Below are 23,439 nucleotides of genomic sequence, written 5' to 3'. Positions count from 1 at the left end.
TTATATTCTCTAGATGTTATTCAGATTCGCGAAAGCGTGTTATCGATGATACCAATTACTCGACGAAATGTTCTTTCGATTAAATTTCAGAAGCTTTATTCTTTATTAAGATTTCTCATTATATATCTGCGTGAGACAAAATAAATGATCGATATTTATTCATGCTATCGAATATCGCTAGAAAGCGAAGAATTGCATCGAGTCAATGACATTTGATAATTGTGGCGCATACGTATCACCATGGCAAATTCGAGTGATGGCTAAAGGGATATTCACGAGGGAAATGACAGAGGAGAGGCTCGCGGGTATCGAGGGACGGGGAGAGCGAGGAGAGTGAGGAGAGCGAGAGCCCGGCAACCTGAACGTCGTCGTTCGCATCGGGTAAAGTGGAAACCCGTGTACGCCAGATTATCATCCCGAGTCAATCCTGATCACAGTTCCATCGTGCCGCAAACAGGCAACCCACGACCTTTCCACCAGTCCTTCCATCCGCCAGTCCCATCGCCTCCGTTTTCTCGCCTGCTGTGCTCTCCGACTGACAAACCACTCCTTCACTAGAAAGAGCACACCTTTTGCACGATTGAAATCAATGGAGTTACGCGAGAATGTCCTGCCGCTGCCCCGCTCGATTATTGCGGCCATAGAATAATGCGTGAAATATTATATTTTTGTGAAAATGAACACGGGAAGAAAAAGAGAGAACGAAGGATGTTGCGAAGGTTCACCAAGTTCGCGGCTCCAAGCATTTTTCCTATTCCTCTGAGACTTGGCCTATCTCTCCCCCACCTGCTGTTCCTATCCTGCTCTCCATCGACGATCAGCAGTCCATTAAAGCTTAATAGCTGAAGCATTAGGCCCCAGGGCAGATTTTGTTCCAACGGAAGTGAGATAAATGTATTTTTCAAATGCTCCTACTCCCTCGTGATCCGTCGGTAGCAATGCTAAAATTGTTATTCCTCCTTTGAACGATTATGTTTTACATCATCAATCAAAATACTTTCAGAATAATTTAATCTTATCGATCGGTACAAAAATTGAAAAATTTTATTTTTACAAAGTTTTTTATTTCTAATGTTTATTATTATTATTATTATTATTATTGTTAAAAGCGATAATTAAATTAAATAATAATTAAGATATCTATTTAGAAGGTAAAAAAATATCAGACAGATGTACGAATTCTTACAAGATTTGAAATATACATGTATTAAATTTTACTTGTCAACTTTCTTATTTTTCTTTCTATTCATTAATTACGCAGAAATCCCACGAGCATATTGTCTGTCCACACGTACAAATCGCGCCATAACTTTCCTCGCGCGAGCCTTACGAGAGAGATCGTATTAGGATGGAATCACGTTAATTCAGAATGTATTTCAAGACGAGGATGACGACGATCGTGCACGACTCGTCGAGACTCGCAGGCATGCATATCCTTCTCGGTTCGCTCCTCCGTATCGAGCTAATGATGCGCGTCGGTCGGATCATCAATCATACTTTCATTACGTGGATCCCAGCTGCTCCACATTGACTTCGCGGCCCGCGGGGCATTGTTATTATTCCGAGATGAGAGATGCATTCCGCGCACGAGCGTGCACTACGTTTCGCGCGTTACACAATGCGTGCACGCGGGAATTCCCGCTTATCTTCGATAACGGCTGCAGAAGCCATCGCGATCAGTGAGTTTATGATTCATCCTGCTCACCTTAACGATCGCAGATCCGTATCTGCAATTGCGAAGAATGTAACACACCATTTTTCCTCTCCATCGTACGTAGATTGCACGAGTCGTTTGATACTCGGTAAACACATAAAGTTCCCCATCGTTTTCAACGTTTGTCGCAGTTTTCACATTAATACGATATTTTAGTCGATATCAATGAAAAATGTATCATTAACAAGTTTGTGATAACCAGCATTCACGTAAAAGCTGTGTGCTTAACGATTCTTAATTTGTATTTATGCGTTCAGTAGTCATTTTTCTTAGTAATTAGATGTGTGAGAATAAAAATCGGTTTATACTTGTGAGATTAACAATTTTATTCATCGTTAATCTTATTTACTCTGTATTAGAAATAGAATAAATTTGACAACGTTAACGCGTCGTCATTCAGAAATGTAATTTTTAACAAGTTCTATATATGGCGATTGTGGCTCCAATGGACTAGGGTTATCCTTTATCCAGCAGTAAACGAACGGCTCGCCGAAATTAGTGTAAAATTAGTCGTGCGCGCACGTACGCGGACAGTAAACCTTCGCGCGCGGCGTTTTAAGACCATCGCGCGCATCGTTCCTAATACTGCTCATAAAAGCGCGTGATCCCTTTTAAATCCTCCCCCCATTCAATCATACACGACCGCCGCGTAGGCACTCGAACTATAAACTATAAACCGGTGGCGCATCGTTTTACGACGTACAAGCTGCCGTTGTGTATCCCTCTTGCGAGATTCTATTAAGTTTATATACGTGGAGAAAACGGGGGGCCACGTGGTTACGCTTAGGATAGGAAAAAGATGCACTCTCGGGAGCGTAGAAAAGATACAGTAGAGCGTAATGTATTATCACTGACATCTCTCGCGATGGAAGTAACGATTATTTAATTGACCAAGTTCCGTATGTAATTTTCTTTACGTAGACATTTGTTATTCGACTTGTGAGATCATGTTAAGTGTGACGGTGTATCTTCGTTTTCAACTTATTAATGTACGCGCATAGCTAATTATATATCTCTTGCGATGAAATATATGATGGATCTAATCAAATATGAAGTAAGTAGAACAAATAAACGATTAACAACTGCTGCTACCGTATGTAATCTTCTATACTCTATTGAGAACACGCGAAGGAAAAGGCACTCATTGATGAGATAGCTATGCATAAAAAAAAAGCAAAAATCTGGTTACGTGTGAGAAAAAGCTTCAATTGCAATAGACGAGAGAAGCAACGTTACTTGATTGAAAATTGATTTCGCCTTCTCTCTAGATAATAACTTTCTAATCTGTAGAACTAAAATAAACTGTACTTGGTTCTTTTCTGCTAAAATTCCGATGAGCCATACTATGTACAGCGCTGTCTAACATCAAGACTGTATATAGTTACCGTGCTGGTAACACCGGTAGAATCGTCGTCCCCTCACGTGCTGCCAGAACGACGCAGTAAAAACGTAACAGCGGCACCGAAGTACCGTAAAGCTGCGACCGTACGGTGCATTTCGTGACGATACCGCGATAAAAGGCGTCTACCACCTACCATGGCGATACGGCGATACGACCCAAGTATATTTGTCGAGCTTCTTTCTGTCTTGAAAATGATGATTAAATCATTGCCGAAAATTAGATATACCTGTATTGCACCGATCTAATTATGTCGTGATCTACGTAGTTCTGATTATAATGAAATTGAAGTGAACGTACTATACATATGTATGCCCTTTTTGTATGCTTATCGGATTTGAGCAATTTTATTAACGTGATTGGAGTAATATTTTAAGAGAGTCGAGTGCTTTAACGCGCTATATCGAGTCCCAACTCAATATTTAACACGGCAATGTGTAATTAAACAGCGATACGACTGATGAAGCGGTTTCCCTTTGTAGTCGACATAAAGTATCCAATTACGACGCGTACGGTTAATCGCTCAGCGAGGCTGTTATATGTCTCTAGTCTCTACCGACGAAAGACTGGTGGCCACAACGATGACCGATCTATTCACTGATTTCTGTCGCGGCTTGTTTCCGCGCGGCGCGGTAATTACTCTTTCCGAGTATACGGGACTCGCCATCCTCGTCGTTATCCTCCTCTTCCTTCTCGGCAATAAACGACTTCCCACGAATTGCCTCTGCTATAATCTCAATAAACATCGCTCATCCAAGCGCACTCAACTCCTCCGTTTGGCGGCTTTATGAGCCGACGTGGCGTTTGCGTACGCATTGCGTTACATGCGTACGAGAGAATCTTCGCGGAAAGCAGTTGCGACGCGCGCGACGTGTCCATCGACGATATCTTAATTGTCCGTCGTTTCGCTTATTATTCGTCGCATTCTACCGGTCGAGTCGGAGGTCAAGATGAGACGCGAGAATTCATAGTCATAGATCAACGCGAGTGGTTGCGTTTGCGTCGTCTATTTTTTTGTCGTTCCTCAATCGCTTTCGCGCTACCTTGTCTTTCTCACTGTATTTCGTACCTCTTCTCGTCGGCCGTTTTCGCAGAAGCTTGATTGTCATTTACAACAGCCGCCTTTATCTTCTTGCTCCATCACGGATTGCCGAATGACTATGCTTATCTCGGAAAGATAAGTTAGCGATAAGTTGTCTCCCAAGATTAGTTGTCGAATGAGCTTCTTCTTTACACAGTTTTATTTTTTCCACTATAAATATACGAATAGTGAATTAATTAGTAACATACACAATATAATATATTCGGTGCATTGTAAAATATTGTATAGCTCCATCGACGTACATATTAAAATATTTTCATCTTACAAATTAAATTGAAACGCATCGAATATCGTGTCCAGTGGTATAGCACAAGAACGGATTCTACTTTGCGGATCTAGTCAGACGCACTCGCCGAAAAGCTCGATTTCGATAACGTCGCTTGATCCCATCTCTCTCTTTCTCTCTGTTTCCTCGCTTTCCTCCGTTTTCCGCCTATCCCGATGGATATAACTGTGTTGGTTTGCGGAACGCGCTATCTGGCTGCCAAAGATCCCTTGGAGCAGAATCTCCGGAACGAGCTAGGCCAGACCAAAGCAACGTATAGCGCATCCACTCCATCTCACTTGGCCCGCTCTATCCCCACTTTCCTCACATCGAGGTTACTCCAACTCCCCCCGTAGCCTGGTCTTTTTCAACCCCTGATTCCCCTTAACGCTCCCTTCTTCGCTGTTCGTCGTGATCCTTCCTCTTCTGCTCAACCACCGGATCGGCCGGCGTCGTCCCTTCCGCGAGAGCCATCAATCAAGGTTGTCAATTTGTAATGGCGATTCTCTGTGTCCATCTCGGGGTGGGTCCAGACATCCACCCTCCACTTTTCTCCGTCTATCCTCGCACATTGGCGATCTCTCTGTTTCCGTCGTCCAGTCCCTTCCCCTCCCCCCTCCCCCCGCTCCCGCTCTCTTTCGCCTCAACACTCGGTATACGGCTAACCTCGCTCCAAAGAACGAAAAAGAGAAGGGGGATGGTGGATTTTACGAAGCTGGACACTAGCCCGCTGTAAACGTTCCTGCTGGCACTGATGGGATATCGGCCGACGAAGAAAAAGAGAATGCTCCGCCGCGCCGTCGAGTTTCACGTCCCTCGTGGACCCTGGCGCGCTAAATAAAATGGATGTTCTGGGGTCGAGAATCGAGAGAAATTGTACGGTGGATTCCCTAAAATGTCACCGGAGGCGCCGACGTGGACTGCTCGATGGTGCTCCGACGCTGATGCGTCGAAATCGAACGCGACAGGTCTCATTTGATTCCGCCGAAATGGGCGATCAGTTTTATCGCGATGCTTATTTGTGCTAGTTTTTCTTGTGAAAATTTTCACTATTTTTCAACACACTTGTCGACTTTTCGAAATTTCTATACTTTTGCATCTGTTCTTTAGTATAGACGTGAAACTTTCGATTATTATTTATCCAACTGTACAATTTTTTACTTTATTATAAACATTTAATTTAAACGACTAAATTTGATTTATTACTCCGATTAATTCGTTAACGCTTAACGTAAACTCGACTATACTATCGAAGGAAAGTCTGAGCTAAAAGGAGCAGCGGAATGGACGCGATCGATCGAATGGTCCAAGTAGAGACGATTTCTTCCCTCATTGTGTCCCTACCGACCGTCGCCGAGCTCTTTTTTTTCTACGTTTCGTGTCACGTAGACGTGATATAGAGTTACTTAGAGAGCCGATCCCCCACGCATTACTGCCCTAACGTTTGAAAGGTGCCGGAACGGGTCCTCATACGACATAGATCATACGTTAATTGAAATGGGGTTCATGCGCGCCAGTCGTCGAATACAAACGACCGACTTATAGAAATGTTATTATTTGCTACCGTACAGCACCGTAGGGAGAGCATAACCAGGACACTGTCGGGCTTAACGGAGGAAATTGCGTTCCGTTCGTATCAACGTTTCGTTGAGCTCGACGTATGAAGGAGCTCGATGGAAGCCCTATCAAATTCTTTTTCTTGCAAATGAGGAGATATTGTTGATAGTAGAAACTATAGTTTTGTTACAAGTATTTGTAACATTGTTGTGCGTTATATGAAAATCTGCAAAACCACATATGGAAACGTTATTACGTAAAAGAATGCATGTTTTTAAATGTCATGTAACAATTTTATCCGACAAAGTACTCGGTTTTTTTTTTTTCATTTTCTCCATTTATACTAATTCACTGCTAATCCGATATATTCAAATATAAAATCTATCAAAATATTAGTATGTTATAACCGAAAGATTACAATTACAAAGTAACAATAATAGTCCTTAGTAGAGCCCATTGCATTCGTGTAATTACAGAGCGGCAGAAACTGCCGGCGCAGTATCGTGTGCTGTTAATACTCGGTCGAATGTAACAATAACTCGCAGTTGCCTCCCCTAACTGCCGAACTTTGATCCATTCTATGTAAACGAGCATAGGGTCCATTTCGTTACGCATAGGTATATATAAATTGGCACGAGGGCGGGAATCGCTCGGACACGGAAATGAAGTCTTGGACGGTCACGATCGGTATGAAAAGATAAGGTCTGAGTTCTCGAGGGCGCTGGACAACGTCCTTTCTCCCTCACTCTTCAAATTTGTGTCTCTCTCTCTCTCTCTCTCTCTCTGTCTCATATACACTTTCCATTCCACCAACGAGATTTTTCATGGCGTGGATCGCGTCCGGTGTATCAAGTCATACCCAGAAGGCTGGAGCTTCCACGTAGCACGAAGGGTGGCCCTATCTTATCGGCGTAGCCATAATGGCCTGTTCTATCTCATCTCCAGTCTCGTTGACCGTTTGCCCCTAGACCACTTTCGCCATCAAGGCTTTACCACGGTAATGGCGACTAGGAAGAAACCTGGCTGACTCGTTGCTTTAGCATCGTACGCGAAAGAGGAAAAAGATTTGTATCGTGAAAACATCCGCGATGCTTGTTGGTCTGTTGAGTAAGTTTTATCGGGATTTCAAATTATTGGGGAATATGCGAATTGTGCACCAGGATTTCCCGGAATTATAGTTAGTAAATTATCTTTTGTTTCACGTTTAGACACGCGACTGTTACTGAGATGAATGATAAATGTATGTATAAAACTCGATTGGAATTTCTAATTGGATTGATAAAAAAAGACATTCGTTTAGAAATAAAAATTTCTTAAAAGAGTGTATGAAATTAAACGACTTCATTAAATTCATTCAAATCAAAAGACTTGATTTTCCATTAACTCCACATGCTTTATAAACATGCGTGAAACGCGTGAGAATATGCAGTGCGGTAATCAATCGCACGATGCAGCGAAAGCCAGATTGCGAGGCGCAATGCATTAACGATGCTGATGGACTATTCAATCGAACACAGCCACATTGGTTGCGGCTGTAACAAGCTTGATAAAGGATGTTATATAAAATGTGCATCGCGTTGGAGCGTTTTAACTCGTGGGAGGCTACTCTTCGTTCATGCGCGCTTAAGAACAGGTAGGAAGTTCAGTGCAAGAGGAATATATTGACGAAGCTGACTGGCTATTAAGCATCTTTATCGCCCATCGGCCGAAGGTTCCGCGCCCGCGCGCCGTGAAATAAAGTTGTCTGCGAAGTGCATTTCATCTCTACTTCGAGCGGCCGGGGTTCTATTAAGGAATGGCACGCTAAGTAATTACATCGTGTGATATCGATCTTGAGATCGATTCTACCTGTGACCTGGAAAAAGCCAACGAGAATCATTACTTATGGTGGATTATATTGCGCACATTCGAGAAAAGAGAAAAACGAAACGGAGTTACCTCCGCGACATTTAAACGACCAGCCAGCCACCATCGTCGGAGCTTATTTATGTCTGTCGTAAGGAGATACACTTTCGACGTTTGTGGCTCTCATAACCTCCGTTTATTGACACTGTTAAGAATAGTTCCTATAATCCGCGGATCAGACTTTAGGCTACAATGCGGGAGACTGGGCGAGTCCAATACGCGACATGCCGCCTCGTTAAAGCGGTACGGGTACAGGTGCGAATTTAATACTTTTATATTAAATTTTGATGATGGCGTCTCGTATTACTGTCTGCTTTTATCACTATCGCATTAACAGCGACGATTTATTGACCTAAAAGTTTTATAATTGATAATTTGCATATACGTATGCATTTTTATTAAAACTTTCTTTATTATCACAAAATTCGCACAAACTAGAAAAATTGATACGTGTCTTTTGGAGGATACAAAATCATAGATACGATGTATTTCGTAGTTTAGTAATGATAGCCTATAATTTCTATTTTGCTACATTCTTCCCAATAAATATGAATTTCAATATAATATTTTCATAGCTGTTAATGATTTTTCGTGAATAATGTTTCGCTTGAAACAGATCATAGAACGATGCAAATAGCGACAAAATAAGCGCACGTAGCACAGCGTAGTAGACCAAGTCCAATTACCATAATTTATGGCCAGTGGGGTACTTAAAATATCTAAATATTAAATGATACATACCGTATAAGACGCGATAATATATATTTCCATAAAAAGAATGTGTTGCGTTTCTTATATTTCGTAACTTAATAAATATTAAACGATTTATGGACATTGAGAGAAACATTCTCCTTCTTTGTATTTCTTCATTCGGTCATTAATTATTTATTGCCTCAACTAAAGAGCTAGTTAGTCACGAGCACTCATTAGGTTTTATCAAGAAGATCAGATGAATTTAGCGAAGCGCAATACAGTGCATCGCTGACAGAAATTTATGTCAATTCGCGATTGTGTGGGTGCACCATAGAAGAAGGAGGCTGAAGGTAAAGAACTGGGTTAAAATATGCCAACGCCACCGCGAACTCGAAGAGTAGAGCAAATTAATTTCGGCCTGTCACAAGGACGATCATCCATAAATGCAATAGCTTCTTTGCTTCCCTCATCGCTTTGTACGTTCCGCGTTCTCTTCTTTTCTCTCTTGAATCCATCGGCCAATATCTCGCGCGAGAAAAAAGCGTGTAACAATCGTGATTTATATATTCATTACCAACCACTTCAGCGCGACTCGTTTGCACTGTTTTCAGCTGCTGGCGCATAATATTCACCTCAGTTGCCGCAGTTTTTTTTTTTTTTTAATTTTTGAGCCTTTTTGGATCATAGGACGGATTACTGCACGATAATTTGATCATTTTCCAAATTAGCTGTTGTGGCAATTATCACAAATTATTCTCGTTCTGTACACAAAAAAATTAGTATCAAATCAACAATTCATTGTTTCATATACAAGCAAAAATATGAATCTTCTTAAAAGAATTTGCTTATATCAAACAGACATAATTTACTTACCTGAAGAAACAAAATTTCTTCATGCTAGCAAATTATGTCTGTTTAAGAATTATAAATTTTTTCAAAAAGATTTTATATATGAAACAATGAATGGTTGATTTGATACTAATTTGTTTTCTGTGTGTTTGATTTAAACTTTTCTATTATTTTTAAAAATCTCTCATTTTCTGAATTTAATAAAGTTGTAAACTTTATGCTCGCGATTGAAACAGCTTACATATAAATAATTATTTAGGAAAAGAAAAAGGGGGAAAAAGCGGGATCATGAATGTTACGTATTAGTAAATTTTGCGATTCAACGAGGGAAGCAACTGACACTAGCGCGAGCAAGATTTTAATCGTATGCGGGATCGCGTTGATTTTCGTTGCCAAAATTGTCTGAATCTACCGCGGATGAGATATGCTCGGACTTGATAGCGGCAGCTGGGCCGATCGATGTCCGCGCACGGTTAGTGGATATTCGAGTAGAGCGAGTAGAGAACGTTGGAAAGAACCAAAACGGCCGGGCATGCGGGGTGGACGTTAGGAAAGGGAAGTTGCTTGCTGGAGACAGCGGAAGAAAAATAGCGGAAGTCATCGACCTCCGAAGGGCTATATATCAGAGAGGGTCGCGAGAGGATGGCAGAGGAACCTCGACGAGCGTTGTGCGCAAGTATTCTCATGTACGTATACAGAGCCACATGCCTGTGTATAGATATGTGGAATGGGTAAAAGGGGGCGAGTTTTCGTGCGATTCGCCAAGTGTACCAGCCAGAGGAATGAGAACGAAGACGTTGAAGAGCTAGAAGGACGAGAAGGATAAGAGTTGGAGAAGTAGTAGAGGAGATGGTAGTAGAGGAATCTAGGATAGTAGTCCTACCGTTTTATCATCTAACCGAGGCGAGGACAACGACAACATCGGTGGTGGTGATTTCGTTGCCTTCCACTCTCGTTCGCTCCTTTGCCGGCCGGGGTTTATCTTAAATGAGACTCCCGGAGGGTTTAACTCGGCTTGCCGAGGTTACTCTAGGTACCTTTTACTCGCGCAAGGATATATCTCTGATTGATTAAATTTCTGCAATTACGTCGCGTCGTATATCACACCGCCGCGCCGCATCACGGCTCCGACTCCGAAGAGAGAGAGAGAGGGAGAGAGAGAGAGAGAGAGCTGAACAAAACTCGGATTCGGACAGCGAGGCGCGTCAAGATTGCTTTACGTGTCAGTGGATTTGCGTCAGCAACGCGTTTTAGATTTCATTGTGGTAGACGTTCTACTGACAGCGGCAACCCAACATTGACTGAATTGACAAGGTTAATTTTACTACAGTGACTGCAGCAATAACATATGTACGTTGGTATTGTGATTATCTAGCATGTGAAAACGGACACAAGTTTGTCATTTAATGTTACACAGGATGAAATTAATCATTTTGTATAGTTATACTAATCATATTTGGATGTGATCCAGTATTTACTCTTTGTAAAATGTTTTATTACGTATACAAAATAAATATGCATCGATACCAATTATAAAATTCAAATTTCCACACAAATCCAAGTTTAAGCGATGTATCATGTTTTGTATTTTATAATTGTATGCGTTATTACTATTATTGTACTGCGTCATTATTATTATATTTGACGTTGGTGCACGGATACAGCGTCAGAAATATATAATGTAAATTATGGCACGCGCTTCGACAATGCGACGCAAATCCGAATAAGCGATGCGCAACAACGCCAAACGATTTCCGCAATTGTTGCCATTATCGTTTTAATCATAGCATTTACGATCACGCCGACTTCAACAATGGTAAAACCACCGAATCGGCGCAGATACATTGTTACTACGTCACAATACAAGGACGCTACGGTATATGATATTATTTTTCGACTGGACGACATTATCTATAATTACCGTCGAAATGAACATTCCGTGGAAGCGAGAAGAAACGCGAAGAAGAAGAGAAAAAGTAGAGAGAGAGAGAGAGAGGAAGAGAGAGAGAGAGAGAGAGAGAGAGAGAGGGAAAGAGAGAGAGAATAATGAACAGAGAGGAGGGGGGAGGGGGGATAGGAGACTAGGCAGTAGCAGGGCGGATGAGTTATTAGATCCGGCGTATCCGGTATTGCGTCGCGGATGACCAATAGTTTCATCGAGGGATTGTTGAAGGTTCCGGAACACATTTCCGACTTCCGACTGGCGCATCGTCCTCCCGCTTGCCCTATCGCTTCTTCTTCGTCATCTTCTTCCCGTCATCAGTTGTCGTTCCATGTTGCTAACTATCGGAATCTGCAGTTGCGAAATATGAAAGATCGCGCTCTGAGCTGCTCGCGGAAAAATTATAGAGAAAATGAGAATATCTGATCGAACATCACCATAATCGGTGTAATTGAATTAATAAGTGTCACAAATATTCGCGAGGCGTTGCGAGTTGTCAGAGACGCGGAGCCTTGCGAAAGTGAAACCCGACAATTTGTCCGACCCGGTTTAACCGGCTAATCCTTCGCCCCGGTACGTCGCAGCTTCCAAGTACTTCTTCGTAGACCTTTTCGTCGAGCACTTAGCGCTCCTTGCTTGGTCGCTAATTAAGTCGTCAATTCCGAGCGGGTCGTCGGGATGAGATGGAACTTGGGTGCTTCCTTTAAATCTTGAGTGGAAGTTCGTTACTGCACTCGGCCACGGTGAACTCCGGAAACTGATGGTTGTTACTTAGACTGCTCATATCTATCATGGTTTCCCTCACTCTCTTCCTCGCAAGCATCCTTGCCACTTTGCTCCCCTCTTCTCCTCTGTCTCTCTTGCTCTCTCGCTCTCCCGCCGCCTCCGTTCGCGGTTTTAGCACCCTCCTTCGCGAAAGCTCTTGGAAACTCTACCGGTAACGTTAGGTCGGGTTATATCGAACCCAGGAAACCTCCGGCGAGAAGGAGAACTCGGCTTGAACTCCGATGGAACTCCGGACGGAAACTCGGCGTGAACACTCGGCGTGTCGCCGCCAACTAAGTTGGAGAACACCACCCACTAACCTCCGTAAGGATTCCTCGCTCATCTAGGAAGCATCGGTGGCAGCTAGAGAGCCCGACCACCTTACAACACGCCTCCGTACCTTCAGCTCTGATCCTCTGCCTACCACTATGAACGTGGACCAGGCATCCACGCCAGGCCGCAACCATAAGTTACTACTAATGTTGTTCCCCTGTTCCGCGGCCGAATTCGTTGAAGAGGATTTCAGATAACTAGTTTTGCAAAATTCTTGTGCAATCTATCTTTATCAATCTTTCTATTAATTTCTTTGTCGTCAAATATATTTTTTTTCAATTTTGTAAATTTCACATCTTCCGATTGATGTTGTGAAGAGGGAAGAGTTTATTCTAACATTGTATTTAAATAATTTTAAAAAGTCATAAAAATTTTTCAGACTTTAATATAAATTTCAACGACACTGGAAGACGCGTGAAAACATATCTTCTTGCAAAGTAGTTCATCCTTAAGATTCTAGCTTGTTTTCTTCTTCTATTTTGAAGGAAGCAGTTCCGTTTCGTGGCCAAACTTCGACATTCCACTGCTTCGAACGAGTCTGTCGCGAAAGTTTAATTAGATCCACCTTGAGGCAATTCCAGGCCCTTCTGCCATCGGTCGCTACGACAGCAAGTTAATGAGTCGATAATAAATTTTATTCAGTTATAGAGATAGTGCCTTTAATGAATCTGAAGAAATATTCAAACTATCGCTTCGTTCGATTATTACAAAATTCAATTAATTTTCCTGCATGGATAAAAATAAAATTTTTATTACTTGATATTTTTCTTAGAAATTGTTTCTTATTCTTTTAAATATATTTATACAATTGTGTATCTGAATATTTAATTAAATATAATTAAATTTTACGACTATAAACCTTATGACAAAACAAAGCATATTTAAATAAATTAATTTATATATTTTGATCTCACGTATTTTGAGTCTTATATGGCGATGAGAGAATAAAACATTTTTGTAACGATTTAGCCGATTAACGATTAACGCACATAAAACACACACACACACATATATTTTATTTGTAACCATCTCGCAGCGAATTCATCTAAATAAATTACCAGTGACGGGATAGAGCTCAAAGTATATCTACGGCGGGGACGAATCGGCTAGGGGCTGGTGGATAGCTTTGTGGATTTACACGATACCGAAATACAAGCGGTGAACCGACCTCGACCGGGGAACTTTATTGCATTACGCCATGCGACGTTTTTCCTATCGTCGTGCGGTCTCGTTGCACTGTGGGCTCTAACCTCATCGAATTGACCCTCTACTTTGGCTTAGTCCGGGACAGAAATAACGTTCTTCGTCCTGCAGCCTCCGTCGGAGAATCAACGAATTCCCCGGATGACTCTGAAGAGCCGCGCGAGGATTCCCAACACCGTAAGAACAGCCATTAAGACGGCGATAATAGCTGGCGATAATTCGCCTTTGTTAATTAAAGCGTAACGAGGCGATAGCTCAAAGGTTTCATATAGTGGATCCGACTACGCGATCTTCATCTTTGATCCTCCGCAATGCGACTCATGATTTATTCACAGGAAATTCCCGGGACGCTTTTATAAATTCCGATTTTATCTCGAGATAAATCCGACGTAGATTTCTTTTTTTTTTTTATTATTTTGTATAAGACATGATCGGTTAATCATATAGCATTTTTCTTGATATAAATATAATCATTTTTCATATTTTTAAATATTGCACGTTTTAAATATTATATTATATTATACTCAAAGACAATAGCGTTTTTTTATTTCGTTCTTGTAAAATATAAAGGCGTAAAAGCCATATTTATTAACCGTTTAAACAAAATTAGATCTGCATATCTAATTTTTCGAGAATAAAACATAATCTCACATAGTGGATACATCGAACCGTTATCTATAGCGCTGATTGTGCCGTCTCGCAAGAAACTTTCCTATCACGTGCGAATTGATCTGATCTATTCGAATCCAATCGTATCTTGTTTCAAGATGCAAGAAGACTTTGCTGTGCATCGCCATGAGTCTTAACGACTTGTAATTTGCGGGCATAGTAAGGGACGGCTTTGCGAGAAGAATATTTGCGGGCACACCACCGCGGGTTACCCCTCCGTTCCCACTCATCTCGATCGGACCTCTCTTCGTAGCCTCTCCCGTGTTACATCGTTGCAAAGAGAAGAGCGATTCCTTAATTTCCCATATTGTGGCTCGTCTCGGCTATCCCAGGGCGCCCCGCTGCGTTATAGCGAGGTTTAATCACACTACAAGCGCGCATCCCTCGTTAGCGGAATATCGTGGTAGCTACAATATGAGGCTACATTCCACGCGGCGTATACATCGCGAGACGCGACATCATGCCGCGCACAAGACGTTTCCACAGTTCGGGAGCGGTTCGGCGCGAGCGTTTAGATCTCGTGCTACCCTTGTAATAATCTTTCAATTTTTCTTTCTCTGAAGAAATGGAAAGCAAATCGGCATCGCGTTGCGTTTTGCGTGAATTCTAAATCGGAAAGATAGCGTTCCGCAAACGAGACGTATTGCACGATATTTCTTTCGGATAAATCTGTTTTTCACATTATTTTCTATCGAGAGTAGTAATTTGATTCTTTTATCGCAAATTGGAAACTTTGCAACATTGTTGCTTTATTTTATGTATAGTAAAAGCTGTTTATTCCGCTGTTTTTCCTTACATAACCAACATTTTTGTATGAATATATACAATTTTAGATGATTATATAAAATTTAAATTTCGATGCAAAGAGAAAATGATATTTTTTTAATGCAAAGGAATATAAAAATATTAATATTGATTGTATTTTAACAAATACTAAATGTTATCATAGAGTACAATTTTTCTAGCTAAATGTATTTTCGCAATTTTGAAGCTGCTTTCGCGATTGCCGCGAAAGTATTTATGTCATTCAGAGTGTTTCGCATTATCGATCTTGTTAGATCCATAGCGATCGTGTTTGCTGAGGAAGCAAGGAGGAACTATATCGGAGAGCGTTGCGCGCAGTTGAAAAACACTCCTAAGGAAACCGAAGAAAGAGGCAGAGCTCGAACGAAGGGGGACACTCGCAATAATTGTGATTTACGATTTGGTCGCTGGCAAAGTAAAGCGCGGAGAGTTGGTTTGAAACGGTGGCGACGTATTTCGCGAGGCAGAAGAACTCGTCGACGACGGGACGAAAAGATGAAGAAAAAGGCGACAGAGTACGACAAGCGAGGGAAGAAAGGAGGAAGCGAGATTGCGGGCTTCCTGCTTTTTGACAAATCGCTGATGGAAAATCCAGCGAACCGTAGGAAACTGCGATATACTAGATCGCCTCTTGCCTGCTCTGGCCTCGTGTATCTGTGAGAATGCATGGTCCTAACGGGTGAACCTTAATTGGCGGCGCGCGGCGGTCTTTTCTGCGACTTTCTGGAACTGGTTTAACTAGCAAAGCTAGTAATATATTGCAATAATGCAATATATTTATACGACGTATCAATGAAAGATTACATGCAGTTAATGCGTGAAACTTGATAAGTCTACGGTGACTACGCCAAACTGTATATAATATCGAGGGATGTAGATTGAGGGAGGAAAATTTTAGCATATGAAAAGCTTAGTGAAACATTTCACACAATGGCGAGCCCTCAGTGTTTTGGATCTCAGCGACACTCGTTTATCCGTCTCATTCTCTCTGTCTTCATCTCGCTCGTGTCATCAGCTTCGGTTGAACGTTTACTGGCATAGAGGGTAGGACGCAATCAGTGTCCTTGATTTATCGTGGCAATATACATTAAGATACCGACATTAAAACTAGGGGAGTCTCCCATGGATTCCGAGGCTCTATTACCGCTTAGGACTGAGGAGAGTTGTCGTCACATTGCATCGAAATGCTCGGGCGAGATTGAATTCTCACTTGCACTCGATACATTTCATATTTTTCTGAAATTAACCAAGATTGATTATTTGCGCGCAAATGAATCCATTGTAGCGTTTATTCACATTGGTACTTGTTACCGGATGCTATTGATTATTTAAAAAAATTATAATAACCGTTAAAATATCAAGAAATTTTTAATCAATAATTTGATGTAGATATAAAAAATATTAAAAAAAAGACATACACTACACATTGATGTACGCGCTCACACACACACACACACACACACACACACACATCGATGTCGCCAATATCACGAGCAAATTATGAACATTATTAAATTATACTGTATATAAAGTAATATTATTATCAAGTTTTGTATGTACATCTTACGCACATGTATACAACTACATGTATCATATCTTGTGTAAAACTATTTTTATTGTTTAATGTTTCTAAATTATTAATATTTCTTTCAAAAAATTATCTCAGTCAAAGCACTTTTTCTGTTTTTTTTTCTTTTTTTCTACTATACTAAACACAAAGGTGAGTCGAGAGAATTGGTTGAGCAAGCTGAAAATATTCGAAGCAAATTTTTGAAATAATAAAAAATGCGATCGTGACTTTGGTGAATCGTATCACACAGAGCTCGCCGTGGTCCCCGATACATGCTCCTCTCAATCTCCCTCATCCTACCTCTTTACCATGAGGAGACTGAGAATCGAGTGGGCATCGAGGTCTCGAGTTTCTCGAGAACTTTGGAAGGGGTCACGGCGAGCTTGTCCAGTACCCGCCTGCCAATTACGGAACAGAGATCTAACCGTAGTAATGTGTAGTGTTTCCACCATTGTCCGCAGGACCAAGCGGGGCATACAGTCCGGATGCGACGATGGGCTACATGATGGACGGACAGGCGGCCAGTATGATGCACCGACCGCCTGGCGATCCTACCTTTCACAATCAGTACCATTATCCAGAGTACTACGGACATCACTTATAAAGGTTTGTGTATTTTATATTGATATTTGGATTATTAGTTTTTGAGTAATACCACCGTGGATTACAATGTGTGTTCTTATGAATTAGTTTATATATTTGTTTTATCTTATTGCAATTATAGGCCAAAGCTTTCAAATTTATTATAATTGGTATTTTTACGTGGAAAAGGATTATAATCATCCATTCAGTGTTGAACTTGTCTTTACGAAGACTTGACTTGTTTCTTTAAACTCTCTAAATTCTTTAGAGTAGAATTTCATCTAAAAAAGTGGAATCCCACTCTAAAAGTGTGAAAATACTGCCACTCTTTATCAAGACTGGCAGGATTTTCACACTTTTAGAGTGGGACTCCACTCCAAAGAATATAGAGAGTATTTATTATTATTATTTGGAGATTTCTGTAAAGAACGATGAAATACTGGGATTTATTTAGTCTCTGCTATTTGAAAATTAAATTTATGTTTTGCAGATTTTGTTTTTATCAGACTGAAATATTTTACCATTAAAAATTCTGAATATTATGTATACGAAATGACAAATCCAGAAATCAAATTTTAATGCTTCGTTCGATATGCATTATTCTACTTGAGCTAAACTGTTCCGTCCTTATTAAACTACTTAGCATTCCAATTAGGCTAAATAATCTGTTTCAAAATAGCAGTTAATATAAAAGCAATCATACATACATTATGACAATATATGAGAGATCTCACAGAGAAACTAAGAGAAAGAGAATTTTGCGAAGAAAAGTATTAATATCAAAATTTATTAACTATAAACATGTTTGTATATATATTTTGATTTTATTATTGAAATAATATCTTCGCGTTAGACTGAGGATCGCTCACCTCGGATGTTTCAGGAGTACTAGCAAAAGGAATGGATGGTGAAACAAGGGTTCTAGCGACACGAAAAGCGGATTTACCGTGCTTCAATTGGCGTAGATCAGAATCGGAGGACAACGATGGTCCGTGACCTCCAGGACGATCACTATGGTAGTGATCTCGATGATTTTTTACTACGCCGCACATCGAAATCCGTGACACTTGGGTGCTTAGGGATGAGGCAAAAGAACAGGATGAAAGAGCAAAGTTCCCGTTTTAAAGAAAAAGGACAAGGCAGATGAAACGCCGCGGGATGCCGACGAGAAGAAGACCATAGAACCGTCAAAGAAAGAAGGACGATTACGAGGCGAAGCGAAGTGGCTGCGGAAGCGACGCGAGAAAGGAAGGACACGAAGGGATGAAGTCGCGGTTTGGTCTCGAAAGTGACGCGGCCGCGAAGAAATTCATGTGATTGTTCTTTGTACAAATATCGCGGTGTAATATTGTAGTGATTGAAGAATTTAAATGTTAAATTTTAATACAGTCGCGATCGAAATATATTAATGAAATATAAGTGATATATAGGCAATTTAGCGGGCATGTACATTAAAAAAGAAGAGGCAAATATACACCCGGTGCTCGCACGGAATAGAGAGTACGTTCAAGTGCACAGACGACGCAAGACAGGTATAAGATAGAGAGTACGAGAGACATACGAAGAAAAAATAAGAAGTGGCGCTATATATATATATGTATATGTATGTATATACATATATACACACACATATATATATATATATATATACATATATATACATATATATATATATTATAAATAAATATAAATAGAGGAAGACAGAGGATGTGTGAAAAGAGAAAGAAAATTATTAGATGGCACGGGAGATGTTTTAAAAGTATAAAACAAACGGATGCAAATACAGAGGAGAATTAGATCGAATGACATCGACGCGTGTGCCGGACTCGAGCGTCGACCATTCAATTGCATATATATATAGGAAACATTAAAATTTGTACAGTTATTAATTATAAATGAATTTACTAATTAAAGGAAAAATATATATTATATATATTATATATATATATATATATATATATATATATATATATATATATATATGTGTGTGTGTGTGTATATGTATATGTATATGTGTATGTGTATGTGTGTGGGAGCGCGCGCGCGTGTGTGTACATATATACATATATACATATAGATATACATACACAATCAATGGAGAGTAAAATGAACGTGTGGCCCCGGTTGTAATATAAGTCGAGCGTTGTAGTTGGACTGGGACGATTATCGTATATTACTGACGCGTATTAGACACAAGAAAATTTCCGCGCAAATTGAGAAGAAAGAGAGGGAGTGGCGCGAGTGAGAGAATACACGAATAAACGTATTGTGGGATTTTAGATATAAAAAAAACAGAGATATAGATATCAATGAGAGTAACAATGTGTGTGTGTGCGTGCGTGCGTGCGTGCGTGCGTGCGTGTGTGTGTGTGTGTGTGTGTGTGTGCGCGGGAGAGAGAGAGAGAGAATGAATAAGTGAATGAGTGAGTGAGTGAGTGAGTCAGTGAGTGAGTGCGTGAGTGAGTGAGTGAGTGAGTGAGTGAGTGAGTGAGTGAGTCAGGAGTGTGTGTGTGTGTGTGTGTGTGTGTGTGTGTGTGTGTGTGTGTGTGTGTGTGTGTGTGAGAGAGAGAGAGAGAGAGAGAGAGAGAGAGAGAGAGAGAGAGAGAGAGAGGATTGACGCTCTTTGTCGTATATTCGATGACGCAGCAATATTCCTCTGAGAATCCTACCCTCTAAAACCCCAACCCAATCCAACCCCCGCTCCAACATAAGTAACTTACATACACACACTTACATACATATGTACTTTTGTCAGCTTCGTGAAAGACAGACACATCTCGTATACTTAACACAAAACATACTTTCCCCTGATCATAAGAATAATTAAACGGAAGTATACGCGCACGCGTTGCGACTTTTATTATAATATATTCTGTATAAATATTATAGTTAATTCAATTGTGAAAATAAATTGAGAAGATAATCTAAATTCAATTGGGAGAGTCGTTCTGCGAGCATGCATTGACTCGTCTTCGTTTTTCTGGCGCAGTGGTTTTTTTTGTTACGGAAAAAGGAAAATGAGTAAACAACGAATCGGATAAGAGATCGAGAAGAACAATTTGTTTTCATCATTATTCCTTCATCCATTTCAAAGAGATTCTGCTATCGGAAAATGTAGATATCAAAGAAGGTAAGTACGCGCGAAAAACAACAAAAAAACGATGATAAACCTATTATGCACATGCATTAATAGCGTTATGTGACGTTCTGTTACGACTTAGAAATGTATGTATTTCTATTTAGCTTGTAGCGTTAAAGATTCATATTAGTATTTATATTATTTCCCTCCGTTTCCATATTGTGTATCGTGCTCAATGACACTTCGATAATAACGAAAGAAAACCAAACTCAAGTTATTAAAAATTTATTTACCGAATGATGATTTGTTTATCAATTATCGAAACTTTCAAAAAGACTCGTGACATGAATATATACAATATATATATATATATATATATATATATCGAATTTATATTTAATAAAAGTTTTTTGAAATCGTGAAAAAATAAATCTCGGTTATTATATAAAAACACAATCAATGACAAAACGAATTTGATACAATGACCAAACTTAGTATTTAAATAAATAAATAAATAAATACATGCTACAAATCGTATATTCATCGATTGAGCGGCACCAATCGAAATCGATCATTTATTTATGAGAAAAAAAGCGGATCATCGAGGTGTTCGTATGCATTGCTTCTTTAATTATATCGGTGCTCGTGGACGACCTCTCCCCGCTTTTAAAAACTATTCTACTTTTAAAAACAATTTAAGATAATAAGAAAGCCCTTTCGAATTTAACATTTTCCTTATCTTTTCCTCACCGATCAGTCCAGTTTTATCAAGGCGATATTGCTGGCACCTGTCTTACCCATATGTGCGAATTTTATTTATTACACGTTTTATTATTGCGATCAAAGGACATAAAGATGAATCTGAGTAAAAAATCTTATCTTTTTGCTTTTCGTCCCATTTCATACGCTCATTCCGATATTTCGATATTTTTCTTAAAATTATTGCTATTATGATTATCCAACAGCAGCATATTAGTTTCAAATGCGCAATCGAACGAAGACAGAAGTAGAATGCAATCAATTTCTAATCTATATTCATCTCTTCCAATCGCTTTTCCCTCATTCCCCCGTTACGATTTATATTGGAGGAATATTTCTATTTCTATACAAATCTTATCGCACACGCGTCTTTGATATACGTAAATACATTAACGAGCAAACGATGATAGAAAGTAAGAAAAAGAGAGAAAACGAGCATGTGAATGAGGGAATAGGAGCGAGGGGAAAGAGTATTTTCGAAGAAAGGGAATGAATTTTCGAGAGACCTTTATAACGCGATACGCCAGACAGAGCATGTTTATTAAAAGAAAAAAATTTTAATGAAATTAAAACGTCGATTATACGTGAGAGCGAATTGACGACGAATAAGAGTACGAAATAATAAAAACGCCCCTCGTTAACGTCACATGCGTCACGCGAGAACGCGTGTCTCGTTGATTTCTCGACGATCGAGACACACGACGATTCGTTCGGAAGGATCATCGGTACCATTCTCTCTGATCGGAGCACGACGAGCAAAATGAGAGAATGACGAGTAGAAGAAGAGGGAGCGAGAATGAGAGAAAGAGCATAAGACAAAAATTTTATCAATATTTTCAATACACCCGCATACACGTAAATCTTGTATAAAAGTTTTAATGTAACACAATTGCTCCTGCCGAGAGTCGTGCGGCGCATCGGCAACGCATCGGTGTTCCTCATGACATATCTCACTCGAAATTTATATTCAGGAATAATTCCGACAGATAGAATTCTATGCGAGAACAAAATCGAATCATCCAATTCTTTCTGCGCGGTTAAAGAGAAGCATCAGCGTTGCACGTTGTGCCTCGCGCGATCGGCGTTCTAGTATACTAAACTAAGAAAAAGATAATCCACGTATACCGAAAGACTCAGGTGCGAGAAAAGTCAGTATAGTTATTGTCCTGATTAAATCGGAAGAATTATTCAAATTCGTAAGTTACTTGTGCGTTCGTCGCGTAAATGCACATGCACATGCATGGCTCCTCTACGTGAGATACGCGCCAATCGATCGTACGATCGTCGACCGCTTCCCACTGTCAAGGAGAGCAAGTGCAAGGATTATTCGATTCTATAAATCTATTGAGTCGCGCAAACTTTTCTTGGGGAAATTAATCGCGATCGTTGCAACGGATGAAAACAGTGTACGATAAAATAAACGGAAATTGTATTCGTTTTCAACGAAATTATGTCGCTGAGATTACACGCATGAGAAATCGGTTAAGACTCTATCGATGACGATTTCTTAACACTATTTGATTATTTAAATATATATGTATATATATTTTGTATCACTTTACTTACGATTCTAAGATGTGCGTATAATTTCGGTGCGTGAAATACTCTTAGTCACAAGACTAAAATTAAAATTGTATTATTTACTATTTACTATTAATGATAAAATTATAAATATAGTTATTAAGAATGAGACAATCACAAAAAGTGATGACGACACATCGGCATTTTCTTCGTCGTGCATAATGCCAAAGGCAACGGCATATATTTACAATTTATATTTGTTGAACGATATATTGTGTCTATTTTTGTTGAGATTGTCTTTGGTCATGTACGATACGTTACATTATGCATGGTGTGTGTATACACATACACACACACACACACACACACACACACACACACACACACACACACACACACACACACACACACACATATATATATATATATATATATATATATAAAATCGAGTGATTAATTTCCCCAACAAAGTATGACGTTTAACAAAATTATAGTAAAATTATTTACATATACAAATTTGATTGCAAAATAATTTCAAGTATATGTAATTAAATTTTTGTAATGTTTTAAATTCTTTTTTTCTAATAATCATTAGCGTCACACGATAAGTCAATACAATAATAAATTCCTTTTCGTAGACATATTAATACGTTAACATGGTTGCATGAAATTTAACAATCTAATCGGAATCAATTGAATTAAAATGTAGTTTGATATGACATGAAACG

The 23,439-nt window shown here is 39.8% G+C and overlaps 1 protein-coding gene and 1 long non-coding RNA gene across 8 annotated transcripts in view; one reads left to right on the top strand and one right to left on the bottom strand.

The window, feature by feature from the left end:
- The window catches only part of LOC105195834 (homeobox protein homothorax), a 387,950-nt gene extending 368,304 nt beyond the window's left edge, over positions 1-19,646 (top strand). For 3 of the 6 annotated variants that reach the window (XM_039448644.1, XM_026135890.2, XM_026135892.2), the window contains 2 exons: positions 17,211-17,376; positions 18,236-19,646. In XM_039448644.1, the coding sequence (XP_039304578.1) occupies positions 17,211-17,374 (164 nt within the window). In that variant the 3' untranslated portion in view covers positions 17,375-17,376; positions 18,236-19,646. Of the gene's footprint in view, positions 1-17,210; positions 17,377-18,205 lie in introns of all 6 variants that reach the window. The other 3 variants (XM_026135893.2, XM_026135894.2, XM_026135891.2) reach the window with 2 other exon arrangements.
- The window catches only part of LOC105195795, a 255,143-nt gene that overhangs the window by 145,910 nt on the left and 85,794 nt on the right, over positions 1-23,439 (bottom strand). The window lies entirely within an intron of this gene.

This window comes from Solenopsis invicta, chromosome 4 (genome assembly GCF_016802725.1).
Source record: "Solenopsis invicta isolate M01_SB chromosome 4, UNIL_Sinv_3.0, whole genome shotgun sequence".
In the NCBI taxonomy this organism is placed as follows: Eukaryota; Metazoa; Arthropoda; class Insecta; order Hymenoptera; family Formicidae; genus Solenopsis; species Solenopsis invicta.
Note: the sequence above shows the minus strand (reverse complement) of the source record. Positions and strands in the feature narration are given on the sequence as shown.